The sequence below is a fragment of the Taeniopygia guttata genome, chromosome 4A (genome assembly GCF_048771995.1).
Source record: "Taeniopygia guttata chromosome 4A, bTaeGut7.mat, whole genome shotgun sequence".
NCBI lineage: Eukaryota > Metazoa > Chordata > Aves > Passeriformes > Estrildidae > Taeniopygia > Taeniopygia guttata.
The window spans coordinates 175,859-189,243 of record NC_133029.1 but is presented as its reverse complement, the minus strand read 5'-3'; the positions used below and the strand labels follow the sequence as shown (position 1 = coordinate 189,243).

Sequence of the window (13,385 nt, the reverse complement as noted above, 5' to 3'; positions counted from 1 at the left end):
CCGGGGATTTATTTAAGAGAGTGACATTTTAGTTGAAAGCTATCACAAAAACAAAATATTACCCTCATGGAATGTTGTCTACCTCTCCCATCTACTAGGCTCAATTTTAGGGTTATCAATGAAAAGGCAGAAAGAGATCAGTTTATATGTATGTGCATTTATAAGAAACATACTTAATTGCTTTTCTTCTAGTCTCAAAAATTTGATAATGCAAGGGCAAGTTATTTGTGCTAGTTAGGGAGTAATTGTCTTCTGTGTAAAGGTTGGTGAAGTATACCTGGTCTCTGTTTCCCCAGCTGTCCCATACAAGTCTGTCTCATATTCCATAGGACCCAGTATAAGACCTCTTATTAATACCTAATTTTTATCAGAAAAGTCAAAGTTGAAAGGTCATGTGCAAAAGAAAATGTCATAGCTCTTCAGCCTTGAACTTTTTACTGAAGAGGAATTAATTTCAATTCAGACTGCAGTTTGTTTGCTGATGATTTATGTAGTTTTTCCTCAAAAATTCAAAATTACAGGAAAAAATAGGAAAGAAGATAATTAGAAGAACTAAAGAATTATATATCCTTTAATCCTCTAGGAAAAGATCTGACTGAATTTGGAGCAAGACCATACATACACTGTGTAGTGAAAGACTGTAAAATACTGTTCCAGTTTGCAATGAAAATGCAACTAAGTTTGATGAGAAGCTTCATGTAGATACCTTTCAGAACAACAGGCAGAAGGATTTTTAGAACAATGGGCCACCCTTATACAATTGCAGCATTTATGTTCAAATGCTGTTTCAAATGTCGTTATGTTCATGCTAATCCTGCCTAACTACATGTTCAGTACTGTTAAGAAAATGTTACTAAAATGAAGCCTGGAGTTATCAATTAAATCTTTTACTCTTTAAATCAGAGGAGACAGAAAAAGAGCCTTTTGTTTGCATTTACTTATTTTTCCAGTTAAGTGGCGTGGGTCAGAGAAGCACCTTGATGGAGGCCATTTTTAGCATATTTCTTACAGGACTAACAATTTGCTTTAGTTTTCACTATCCATCCCAGAGAGGCTCTGAAGTTTAAATTCTTTTGTATTGAAACTAGAATTTGAAGCTTTTATTCATATGATAATTGGATGAGTATCTGGTATATCTGATAATGCCATTCTTTGGCAACTGCATTGGTATCATAGGCAGTGCCACCCCACCTCTTTATAAAGGTCATCTTTCCCTTTTCCCCTTCACAGTAACAGCTTCCAGAAACTCTGAGCATCCACACTGGTAAGGTGACATCTTCAAGTACATACTGGAGTTTAGAGTAGTGTTTGAGAGCTTCCCTCCTTTGTGTTCTTAACACATCTATGAGCTACTCTGAGGCAATGTTGCCTTCAGCTTCCCATAGCACAAACAGCAGCTGAATATCAGTATCTGATGGACTGAAGAACTGGAGATAAGGAGAGTCTGCTGTTCTCTTATCAGAATGTAGCAATTATGGAGCTGTACAACTGTAACAGCACTGGGCAGTGCCTTTAGAGTCCATAGACTCTGTGGCATCTCAGAATGCCACAGAAATGAAGGTCTGGAGAACTGCAAGCAAGAACTGCAAGGGAGAATTTAAAAGACTGTATGATGGTTAGACTGGGTGGCACTAAGAAAATAGGTCTTGATAACTGATGAATATAAGTTTAGACAATCTACAGGTTCAAATAATGAAAGTTTAGCCAATTTTTCCATGAGCAGTTTTCCTCCTAATGTTTCTGCTATCAGGTTTAGCCAGCCAAAGAAAATCACAGTTAAACTTCAAGTACAAATAATTAACAAATTGAGTTAGTTGAACAAAAATGGCAAAACTTTGTGCCATCAACAACACATTTAATTTTCAACCATACTTGTTTTGGTTTGCTGTTATTCTCCAAGGAAGGAGTGCTGCCATGCACATCTATTAATCAAACTAATTAAAAATGCCTTTAAGGCTGCTTTAGCAAACTGGGTTAATCTCATGCACAAACTCCAAAGTTAAACTGATACTACTGTGGTTTTCCTTCCAGAGAAGTGATCTGCTGCTTCACAAAATCAGTTAGCATTGGAAGGGACCTGTGGGAGATCATCCAGACCAATCCCCCTGACAAGGAAGGGTCACCTGGAGCAGGTGATACAGGAATGTCTCCACAGAGGGAGACTCCATGACCTCAGTGGGCAGCTGTTCCAGGGTTGTGCCACCCTCAATGCAAAGTTCTTTCTCATGTTGAGGTGGAACCTTCTGGTATTTTAGTTTATGACCACTGCTCCTCATCCTGTTACTGGGCGCCACTGAAAATACTCTGGCACCTGGCTTTGGGATATTTACATACATTAGTGAGATCCCCTCTCATTCTTCTCTTCTCTGGACTGAACAGTCCCAGCTTCCATATCTCTCCTCGTAAGAGAGATGCTCCAGACATCGAATCATCTTTGTGATTATTACTAACTCCAGTAGCTCCCTTCTTGTGATGAGGAGTCCAGAACTGGACACAGCACTACACATGGGGCCTCAATCCTCCGGGATGAGGCGCAGCCGACAAACAAAGCTCTACTGCTCCTTTCCCAGGGGCTCGCGGTCCCCGGCCGCTGCCCGCTGCCAGCAGGACGGGACTCTTGGGCCCTGAAGCCCCATCCCCTCCGGCCCCGCTGTCGCTCGGCCGCGGCGGGAGCGCCGCACCGGCCCCGGGGCCCACGGGCGCCCCCTGCCGGGCTCGGCGTCCCCTGCCGGGCTCAGCGCCGCCGCCGCATCCGGGGCTCCGTGTGACGCGGCGCTATAAAGGGCCGCAGCGCCTTTGTTCACCCCCATTGCGCAGTTGCGGATCGGCGCGGGCGGAGGTGAGCGCTGCTGCGGGCTCGGGTGCTGCGGGCGGCACCGCGGGGCGCTGCGGGCATCCGCGGCGAAAGCTCCACGGGGTGCGGGCTGCGTGGCGCGCCGCGCACGGCGGAGCGAAGGCACGGCGGGGCTGGGCCCGCCCCGCGATCCGTCCCTGCACGGCTCCAGTTAGGACGGCGGGACCCGCACCGTTGCGGTGGGGCGAGGAGGGTCCTGGCGGTGTCAGGCGCGGTGTCCGCCATTTTCTGTGCAGGGGTTCTTCAGCGTCCCGGGGGAGGGCGAAGGGGGAGCGGCGGGAGAGTCGCGCCTGTGTGTCCGGACGGGGCCGAGTCGCGCGGAGAGGGAGCGCCGAGGAGGCCGCCCGGCGCGGGGCCGGAGCGGGGCCGCTGCCAGGGCTGGCCGCCATTTTGTGGCGGTGCCTGAGCCCGCGGAGGGTCCGGGCCCCCCCGCCGCCGTGCCCGGAGCGCAGCTGAGTCCGGCCCCGCGAGCCTGGCCTGGCCTTGCCGCTCCCTCGGGCGGCTTTGTCCGCGCTACGCGTGTGCCGGGATTGGCGCGGCCCGACCCCGCCGCGGCTCCCTCGGGCCGCTTTGTCCGCGCTCCGCGTGTGCCGAGGCCGGCGCGGCCCTTCCCGCCATCGCGCTGCAGACACGCGGGCCGCTCGTCCGCAGGCTCCGGGCGGCCTGCCAGGCACGGGGGGTTTGGCTTTGTCTTCGGCTCTTGGGCTTTCTTCTCTTTAAGCCCTCCCGCCCCCGCGGCTGTAGCTGTGACATTGCTGTGTAGAACTGCAGTGGTGGTCTGGTGTCTATTCAGTCTCACATGTTGTGTGGGCCAGGATTTGAGCATAGTCTCCATGTACTTTTAATGATACAAAGAAGGAATTTAATTTTAAAGTACTGACCTAAGATGCTTTGAAGAGTTAACAATTTTGTATTGCTTTGACATCTTAAGTAAATTACTTGAAACGTCCAGGCTTTAAAGGAAACGTGTGCTAGGATTGCTGTCCAAAGGACAAAAGGAACAGCACTTCTTGAAGAGTTTTTGCATTCACCAATAGTGCTTCATTTTAACAGTGCTTTGTTCCACTATTCAAAGTTCTATTTAATATCTTTTAAACACACTATATAATGTGAAGAAGTAACTGTTAATACTACTGCCAGTTGCTTCCAGTACAAAAAATTGTAATTACTTAATGGTTTTTTTTAATACCTCATACTTCTTACCTAATAGCTTTCTAAAGAATATTTGCTTGTACATTTGAGGACAGAAGTCATTTATATACCATGAAGTCTGTATTGCAGTCTGATGTTTTGTTAATAATGGCCTAATTCTTCTTAGTAGGTCATTTACAGAATCAAAATGGTTGAAGCAGATCGTCCTGGGAAGCTGTTCATTGGGGGCTTGAACACAGAGACTAATGAGAAAGCCCTTGAGGCTGTATTCGGCAAATATGGACGCATTGTGGAAGGTAAAGAGAAGTTTTCTTAAGATGGTAATAGTATAAAACAAACAACAACATAGCTGTGATGACTTTTTGGCGTTGATCATCTGAAATGATAGCGCTTAGATGTCCTCTAAGAAGTTCTGAGCTTAAAAGGTTAAATAAAGGTTAAGTGTTCCTTACAGGGAATTACAGGGTAGGCTGATGTGACTTTGTTTCTGCAGTCCTTTTGATGAAAGATCGGGAAACAAACAAGTCCAGAGGATTTGCGTTCGTCACGTTTGAGAGTCCAGCAGATGCAAAAGATGCTGCCAGAGATATGAATGGAAAGGTAGGAATTAAGACCATTTATATGTTGCATTTGCTACTGACCAGGACAGTTAATCTTTGGGGTAAATCAACTGGTAATAAAAGTTGGAAAGAGAATGGGTTAGGAGATCGTGGAGACAAGTTGTAATTTCAAATTGGACAAAATGTCTCTGTCTCCTTGAAGCTGAAATCTGTTTCTCCTGTTCATGGATCTGCTAATAGAAAATGAAGTCTGGCTGGCAATCAGCTATGCTCTTTTCTTATTGTTCCTTAATCAGTGATGGAGGGTTTTTCACCAATCATCTCTTCATTCTTGCATGTTTCAATAATGATTTTTGGGTTGGATTTTCCTTTTTGATCATATTTGAATGCAGTACTATGTAAATTACAATTCAGGGAAGTGACTTACCTGAAAATTGCTAACTGTTCCCTTAACATGGGTTGACTGTGACTTCCCTTGAGTGTTGGAGCACTGATGAGCTATCTGGTATTTGGTGGATAATCTCCTACATTTGTGACTTGCATCATTGATCTGCTTGGTCTGTGTGAGGGGCATCTTTCCTGTTAATGTGCAATGGCTTTGCAGTTAGCCAGCAGCTAAGTTTGTTCATTTACGCCCTAAAAAGCAATAGTCTAGCTTTAAGAGTAATAAGTGTAATGTTTATAAAAATACAGGAATTTGCAGCACAAGTTCCAAGATAATACCAGCATAGTTTGTCAAAGAATTGTGGGCTGCTGTAATCTTTATCTGTCGTGGCATGTGCTTGAAATGGTAAATATAAGTTGGCAATTTTTTGGTGAGCAACTGCTTATCTTCATAGAGGTGCTGTCTCTTCAGGCAGTGAAAGCCATCTTAGGTCACTTGAATTGCAGACTCTGGTTTTCTGTGCATTATATGAATGGTTGTGTTTAGGTCACACTGCACTGGCCTTGTAAGCAGTGTCTCTTGAGATGCCATTCAAGTAAAGTGAAGAAACATGGAGTGATTGTGATTGACGCTTGGGATATTGATATATTTGTCTTGCTAGTTTAAGAAGCTGAAGTGAAAGAAAAATGTCAGTTATTGCAGTCAGTAAGTAAAACAACTTTAGGAATAAGAAAATCAGCTTTGTGTAGTGTTCGTGAGCACAAATAGTAGAACCTCTTGTATTTGTGTTATAGCAGACTATGTGTTACAGAAGGATAGTGGGTTTTCTACTCCATGTACTGATGTTTCTGGGTGCTTCATGACAACCTTACCACAATTAGGGTTACTCTCTTAGAAGACTTCCTTCCCTTTTAAGCAATCTAGTAATTTTGTCAAGGCAGAGAGTGGCAAATTTGGATGACGTTCTATATCAGCCTAAACATCTGTCAAGGTGCTCCATTTATTGAATTTTATTTCTCCACTGTCTAGTTTGCCACAGTTCTAAAGACTTTTACTGCCATGCTTAAATAATTCGTTTTCTCTGAAATGGTCATTGAACTCTCATATAAGGTAATTTCAAGGACCAATAGGTAATTGTCAGACTGAAGGGAACTCGGTCACTGATCTGTGTATTTGTGGAGTGCAGCTTGCAAATAAAAATCCCTCTGAAAATAATCATCAACTGTTCTGTATCTTGAATGCTGAGGCCTGTGTTTGGTCACATTGGAAACATTTGGGAGAGTCCTGCTTGGTAAAGTAGCTAAATGAGACAATGTTTGTGGCTGAGGTTATGTCTACTTGTTCTGGAATGCACAATCTGCATTACTGGCAAGAAATGCTAGAAATGACGACCTTGTGGATCATCATTCTCATGGGTTTATCTTCATTATAAATCTAGAAGTACCTTCATCTGCTTTGAAATTAGAACAGCAAGTAGTGTATGAAAAGAACCTCCTCAGATGGGATTTGGCCTAGAATGTCCTCTGGTCCAACTTGCTTTGACCATGGATATGAAAGATATTCATGAGGTGGTCTCTCATTCTCATCTTCAGAAAGCCTTCTGGACAACATGTACTGCTTGTATTCCAAAAGGACTCTGCATTCAAGGTCTGAGGAAGAGCAGTGTTTGAGGCCTGGTGTGAGAAGAGGTAATTGTCATAAATCACAACTTAAAGGTCTTTTTGTCCATTTGGAAAAGATGGATTGGCACGTTCTCGAGATTTTAATGCACTTGAGAAGCAGCAGCAGAAGGGAAGCACTGTGCAGACTGCAGTTCAAGCAGTCTGTAAGGAGTTAGGTGACCTGTCTGGCCAGGGAGAAGAGTTCTGCATTGCCCGTCTGTTGCTCGTTCTGTCATCCCAAAGGAATTTGAAGTTGTAGCCAGTAGAAGAGGCTGACTGCAATAGATTCTGCAAGAATGAATTTGCATTTGCTTTTTTTATTTTGCAAATGTTTATGAAAATATATCCACAGTTTTGCACCAATTTGGGTGAGGGGTAATGTGTGAACAACTGTATTTCACTATATTGGGACAAGCATAGATGAGTCAAAGCTTGCTTGTTGAAGATAAGCTTGTCCTGCAGAAAGAGATCACAAAATAATTATTTTTGGAGTTGGATGGAGATTTCTCACTTCAGTTACTTTGTCTTCTAGATTTAATCAATGCTGTCATGTCTGAACAGTGCAAAAGAAATGTAGAACTACTTTATAACAGCTTACCAGTCTTCCTTAAGAAGCATCTTAATTCGTGGCTGTCAAGTCTCCATCCTGATGCCACACAGTGCATATGCTTACCTGGACATCATTGTGGATGCTCCCAAGTCTGTAATGGTTGTTTGGTGCACTGGGCTGTTCTCATGACCTTCTGATTCTACATCCTTAAAGATGAAGTGGATAATTAAAGAGAGGATATGACCTTTGGCAAAGGATCAGGACAAACCAAAGATTTAATTCCAGTGTAGACCTGCCAAGCCAGCTGGTCTGTGTTAAGAGGATGCAAGCATATGCTACAATCCCTACAGTGTAAACTGTACTCAGCACTACAGAAGGTTGTCTGATTGACAGAAAGTGCTTCCTGTTTTTTGGGGAAGAAGTGATACAATGTACAGAAGCTTGGCCTCTTGAGAATGGATCTTCATTTCTTGGATATATATGGCAAAAGGAAACTCAGTGTGCCATCAAGGAATGTGGAGAAACGGAGTCATTGCAGCATCAACAGTGAATTGATCCATTGACAAGGAAAACCCTGTGCGGTGCTAGGACCAGCTTCATGCAAGTTATTGTAACAGTTTCTTTGAAATATTTGATTTCTTGCCCCGCTCCCAAAATTATGCAAATTTCATTCATCTTTTCTGTTGAAATGTGGAACAGTTTGCAGGATAGTTCTCTAATTGTGTTTGGTTAAAGTTCCCTGTTTCACTTTACAAATCTGTACAGATTATTCATTCCACACATAGGAGACTTTGCCAAACTATTACTGTTCTAAATTACCTGTAGCTTAAATTATTTCCATGCTTTTTAGCACCAGGGTGACTTGACTTTCTGGTGCTCATACCATATTAAAAATGCTTCTATAACACTCTGAATCAAGGTTATAAAAAGAAACTAATGAGTGTTCATGTTGACAGCTTGTGCTTTGATCTCATTGAAAAAACTTCCTTATTCTGAGATGGGTTGTGTGACTTATGTTTGGTGAGCTAAGACCTTTCTTTGAGCTAAGAAACCATAAAATGTCCCCTCTGCTCTGAAATAGGACTAACTTTGACAAATATTTTCTGGTTAGCAAAAAATACATTCTTGTACCTAGTGGAAGGTCTTTCTGGACCTATGGAATAGCTACTTGAGACTACTTTTGTAAAGCAGTCTGCAAAGAAACAATCTTTTGCCAAGGTAAGATGCTTAAGTGCAAGGCAGAAGAAAATAGGAGGAGAAATTACAAGGAACACTGTACCTCCTACCTGACAGAAATGAAAGAACTTGAACCTAGCGTCCAAGTTTTCAGAACCCATACTAGCAGAAGGGGACAGTGTTTGCAGTATTTGCTTTCTAAATTTAAAACAAGCTGTCAAGAATCTGCCATGAAATTGAGGACAGCAGTGGCTATAGCAAAGCTTAAGGCTTCAAGCCCTCTGTTCCTGCTTGAGAAGGATGAAACTGAGAGATTAATTATGATGGCTAATTAATTTGATGCAAACTGAGAAGTTCCAGTCATTAGAATGGATGTTTCAGTTTGTCATGCCAAAAGGCTTTCTGAGAAACCTTCCATAAGTAAAATATTGCACTAAGTCAAAGTCAAGACCAATAAGATTTTGCTGGTTTTTCTTAACTTTTTTCCCCTCACAATGGATCAAGTTGAACCTGTGTATGTACACAGGTTTTCAAATGATCACTGCAACTCTGAGGTCACAAAATACATGCACTATTACAGTGAATTTTCAGAGAGCTAGATTTTGACAGAAAACAAAAAATATTCAGTACTTCAATAAAATCCTATTAGCAGTGTAGATGGAGATATTACTAGCAGTCATGTATGTGTTCATTTATTGCAGCAAAGAAGTGCAATAAATAACACTTTCTGCCTGAAAATTAGTTAGTTGTCACGGCAGAATTAAATATTTAACTGCCAAAAAAGGCAAATAAACCATGTTTGCCAGGATGGGCATGCAATAACCTAATTTTAGCAGAGCTTGTGATCTTGATTTTGCTATAATATCCAAACATTTGGTGTCTAAAGATCATACAGAAATTTGATTAACTAGGTTGAATTACTCAACATGTTAGTACCTGCTCACGTTTGAGATATATTAGTTGTCTGCAGAGTTCCTGGTATTGCAGCAAAAGCTTCTACTTTTTTTATACCACAAAAAAAATAAAACCACACAACAGAACCCACAAACAAAAATACCCCAACCACAAAGCACCTTCCCTGTGGAAAAACAAGTAGAGTAAATTATGACAGTCACCTTGATTCAAAACCCTGCTTGAAACACTAGAATAAAGGGGTGAATTGTCATACTCAGTCTGCTGTGTAGATGCTGAAATAACTTCTAAATACTTCAGCGATCACCGTTTTATCAGGACGTCAAGAAAATGTGCTAAATGGCCTCCCCATTGCCAGAAATCCCGACTGAAGCTAAGTTACCTTCAGCTTAATCTTGTAACAACAGGTGCACTCCTAGTTTAGTACGAAAGTACGTGGCAGTTGAAAGTAAATTGTAGATCATATATGATGTTTCATTTACAGAATAAATGACGTGGGGCTGCCGTAATCATTGGACACTTGTATTTTCACTGAAAGTCCTTTCTGATGCTGCTCTGTGTTTTTTTACCATCAATACCACAAGAATGAAGTACTGTAGAAATTGAAATTAGGCCCAACATGCTGCTGAGTACTTGGGGACTAATACTGAAGACTGAAATCGGTTCTAGAGTTGCTCTAACTTATAAAATGGAAGCCCTATAAATAGTGAAGCAAGAGGGGCTTGATTTAAGAAATACAAACATGACTGAGCAGTAAGTAAAGCAGCTTCTTCTTTAGTCATTAGATGGGAAGGCAATTAAAGTGGAACAAGCAACCAAGCCATCCTTTGAAAGTGGTGGTAGGCGTGGGCCGCCACCCCCTCCCCGAAGCAGAGGTCCTCCCAGGGGCCTTAGAGGCGCAAGAGGCGGAAGTGGCGCGAGAGGACCACCTTCAAGAGGGAGTCACTTGGGTATGTATTGACCTCTCTCATTATACACTTCGACAACACAAGACAATCCCATTGGAAGATGACATAATCCTACTGGAAAAAAAAAAGTCAAACACCTGAATAGTGCACTCCTTGTTCTTTATTAAAATGATGAAATATGATCTCGGCAGTTTAGTCAAATTTTTGATTAGGCAAGTACACCTTAAGAAAAGGCTTTCAGATGTGAAGATTCCTTTCTACAACTAACACTCCACTTGACTTATGCCTATGAAAGAAAAGCAGAACTCCTGCCTTGCACGTGAGAAAGGAAGCTTTCTGGTATTCAAGTCGAAAAAGTGATTCGCTACCACCAGGGAAAGGAAACTGCCTTTCATTCTTAATAGCAAGAGGTCTAAACTGAGAAATTTTTAGGGCTGATCCTTCCAGATCAGAGTGAGAGTTAGGGCAGCTAAACCTTTTTTTTTGTTGAGTTGAAGCTTTCTAATTGTAAGGATAGTATATTACGTGATACTGGATATTCATTAAGATACAACTATTTATTCAGACTTTTCAGTATCAAAACAAAACTCACTTAAATAGCAAGCAGTACCTGAGGTGTAACAAGAAAAGCTGTAATGCAGAAAAAAAACCCGCTGGAAATAGTGCAAATTCTGTCTTAAAGAGTCTGTATAGTAGGTTCTGCAGACTTGGTAGAATTACCTCTGTTTCCCCTCTGTAGGCTCTTCTCTAGTACATCCTCCCAGGTGGCTCTTGTCTTCTGAGAACAGTAACTTGTTAAGCATTTAGCTGTGACTGATTACTTGTATCAGCTGTCTTTTTCCCTTGTGTCACACCCTGTAGCTTTTGGATAAGTTCTAAAAGACAGTTCTTGACAGGAATTTAGGCTGTGGAAAGTTTGGCTCTCAATTCTGCCAGTAGCATTTAATAGTGGCTAGAAGACAAGAGAAGGCTTTGAAGGTCTAGTTTTAGAGGGTTACTGTTGATTGTGTAGTGGTAATAATAGCGCCTTTAGGTTGTCATAGTTCAGGCTTTAAGAAAATGCAGGTGAGTATCACAGAAATAATAATTGCTTCATGGCTTCTCCTTCTAGGGTCTTCTCGAGGGCCACTTCCCATGAAGAGGGGTCCACCTCCACGAAGTGGAGGCCCTCCACCTAAAAGATCTGCACCTTCAGGACCAGTGCGTAGCAGTAGCATGGGAGGAAGAGGTAAGGACTTCCTGACTAAATTAATTGCTTGGTCAGCTCTGGCACCTTAGTCTTCCCTTAGGAACTGGTGCAAATCATTGATTCATTCTGCTGTGCGATATTGTACTGTTTTTCTAACCTTTAGTTCCTTTCATACTAGTATAATTTTGTAGTTGTTGGGAGCAATTTGGATATGTTTCTTCTAGTGCTGTTATAAAACTGTACAAGCAGAAATGCAAAATGTTCTAAATGTAGGCTCCAGAGATCCTATTAAATTGCTTTAAGCTATTTACTAGCACTTGCCTTGAATGTTCTGCATGGCTAAATGCTAATTAAATGGACTGTTTCTCTGAAGCTCCTGTGTCACGTGGAAGAGATGGTTACGGCGGTCCTCCGCGCAGAGAGCCAATGCCATCACGGAGAGATGTCTACATGTCTCCAAGAGATGATGGCTATAGCACTAAAGATGGGTAAATTCTTCTACTGTTTTATTTTAGTGAAGTGTTTTTTGTTTGGAGAAGGGTCTTGATTCCAGACCTTCTTTGGTAGGATATATGGCTAACATCTCAGTTTTTGTTCTTCGTAGTTATTCAAGCAGAGATTATCCCAGTTCCAGGGATACCCGGGACTACGCACCACCTCCCCGAGACTACGCATATCGTGATTATGGTCATTCCAGTTCACGTGATGAATACCCCTCCAGGGGATATAGGTACCTGCTGTTGGAGTTTTCTCCCTGTCACTGTACTCTTGCTGTGCTGTCAATGATTGGTACTAAGTCTTAGTAGTCTTTCCTCCTATAGTGATCGTGATGGATACGGTGGTGGACGTGACAGAGACTACTCGGATCATCCAAGTGGAGGCTCGTACAGAGATTCATATGAGAGTTATGGTAAGAATCCATTTTGAGGATTATATAAATGTACAGATGTCATAACATCTGACTTTGACTAGGTTGCTTGTGTTTTAGAGGGAAGTGGCACACTTTCTTTCCCCTACAGTGACAGTGCAGTTGTTGGTTATCATTTGGTCATCTTGTTAATAAGCTATAAGCTAAAGAAGGAAAGTCTACAGTTCAGAATGACAGCTGTCTCTGGAAAATATGGCTGAGTTTCTTCTCCAAAATAACAAGCTGTACTGGAATACCCAGTTAAAGAGCCTGCCTGAATAAACAAACACCGTCTTCATTCCTTCAGAATCTTTAAATCCAGTCACTGCCTGATACGCAATCCCCACTTAAAATACCATTAGTGTGGCAGATTTTGTTAAGACCATCTCAATACATATAAAAAGAGTAGCAGTAAACATTTTAATCCAGCAATTCTGTAAATTCGGATTTGAAATTGTTCTATATAACTTATGGTGTTGCCATATTACCTGACCATTGACCCTGCAGGTAACTCACGTAGTGCTCCACCTGCTCGAGGGCCCCCGCCATCATATGGTGGAAGCAGTCGCTATGATGATTACGGCAGCACACGAGATGGATATGGAAGCCGAGAAAGTTACTCAAGCAGCAGAAGCGATGTCTACTCAAGTGGCCGTGATCGTGTTGGAAGACAAGACAGGGGTCTTCCCCCATCCATGGAAAGGGGCTATCCACCTCCTCGAGATTCTTACAGTAGTTCAAGCCGCGGGGCACCCAGAGGTGGTGGCCGTGGTGGAAGCAGATCCGATAGAGGTGGAGGCAGAAGCAGATACTAAAAACACTTAAATTTTTGGACCAAGACAGATTATTTCTCAAATGTGGAAGCTGTTCTATCTTTACTACCAGAGGACTACTAAAAGGAAAAGTTGTTTTTAACCTTTTTTTATTGTTGCCTGTTAAGTTTTCCCCCCTCCATGACTTATGCTTTTGTGAGAGAAAGTTGAAACAATGTTTAATATCATTTCAAAATTGTTAACATTTCTTTCAGAAAGCAGATGTTAAATGTATAAGCTTGAGCTGTGTACTAGTGTTGTAATTTTCAAAGTAAAGTTTCCCTGAAATGCCACACTTCCATCTGATTTTCGTCATGAG

The 13,385-nt window shown here is 42.2% G+C and overlaps 1 protein-coding gene and 1 non-coding gene across 6 annotated transcripts; both read left to right on the top strand.

Annotated features, from left to right (window-relative positions):
- The first annotated feature begins 2,712 nt into the window (after positions 1-2,712).
- RBMX (RNA binding motif protein X-linked) lies at positions 2,713-13,359 on the top strand. 5 transcript variants are annotated; one of them, XM_041716119.2, is made up of 9 exons: positions 2,713-2,839; positions 4,176-4,302; positions 4,500-4,606; positions 10,029-10,200; positions 11,270-11,386; positions 11,721-11,835; positions 11,952-12,077; positions 12,169-12,257; positions 12,762-13,359. In XM_041716119.2, exons 2-9 carry the CDS (start codon positions 4,194-4,196, stop codon positions 13,067-13,069), a joined length of 1,143 nt encoding a protein of 380 aa, XP_041572053.1. In that variant the 5' UTR covers positions 2,713-2,839; positions 4,176-4,193; the 3' UTR covers positions 13,070-13,359. The 5 variants fall into 5 exon arrangements, with proteins under 5 accessions (XP_041572053.1, XP_030128225.1, XP_030128227.1 ...); XM_030272365.4 differs by having other exon boundaries at positions 12,154-12,257; XM_030272367.4 differs by having other exon boundaries at positions 2,718-2,839; positions 4,173-4,302.
- LOC115495298 (small nucleolar RNA SNORD61) lies at positions 4,355-4,426 on the top strand. Its single transcript, XR_003960495.1, has one exon. It is a non-coding gene; the product is annotated as a small nucleolar RNA SNORD61 (small nucleolar RNA).
- Positions 13,360-13,385: the final 26 nt, after the last annotated feature.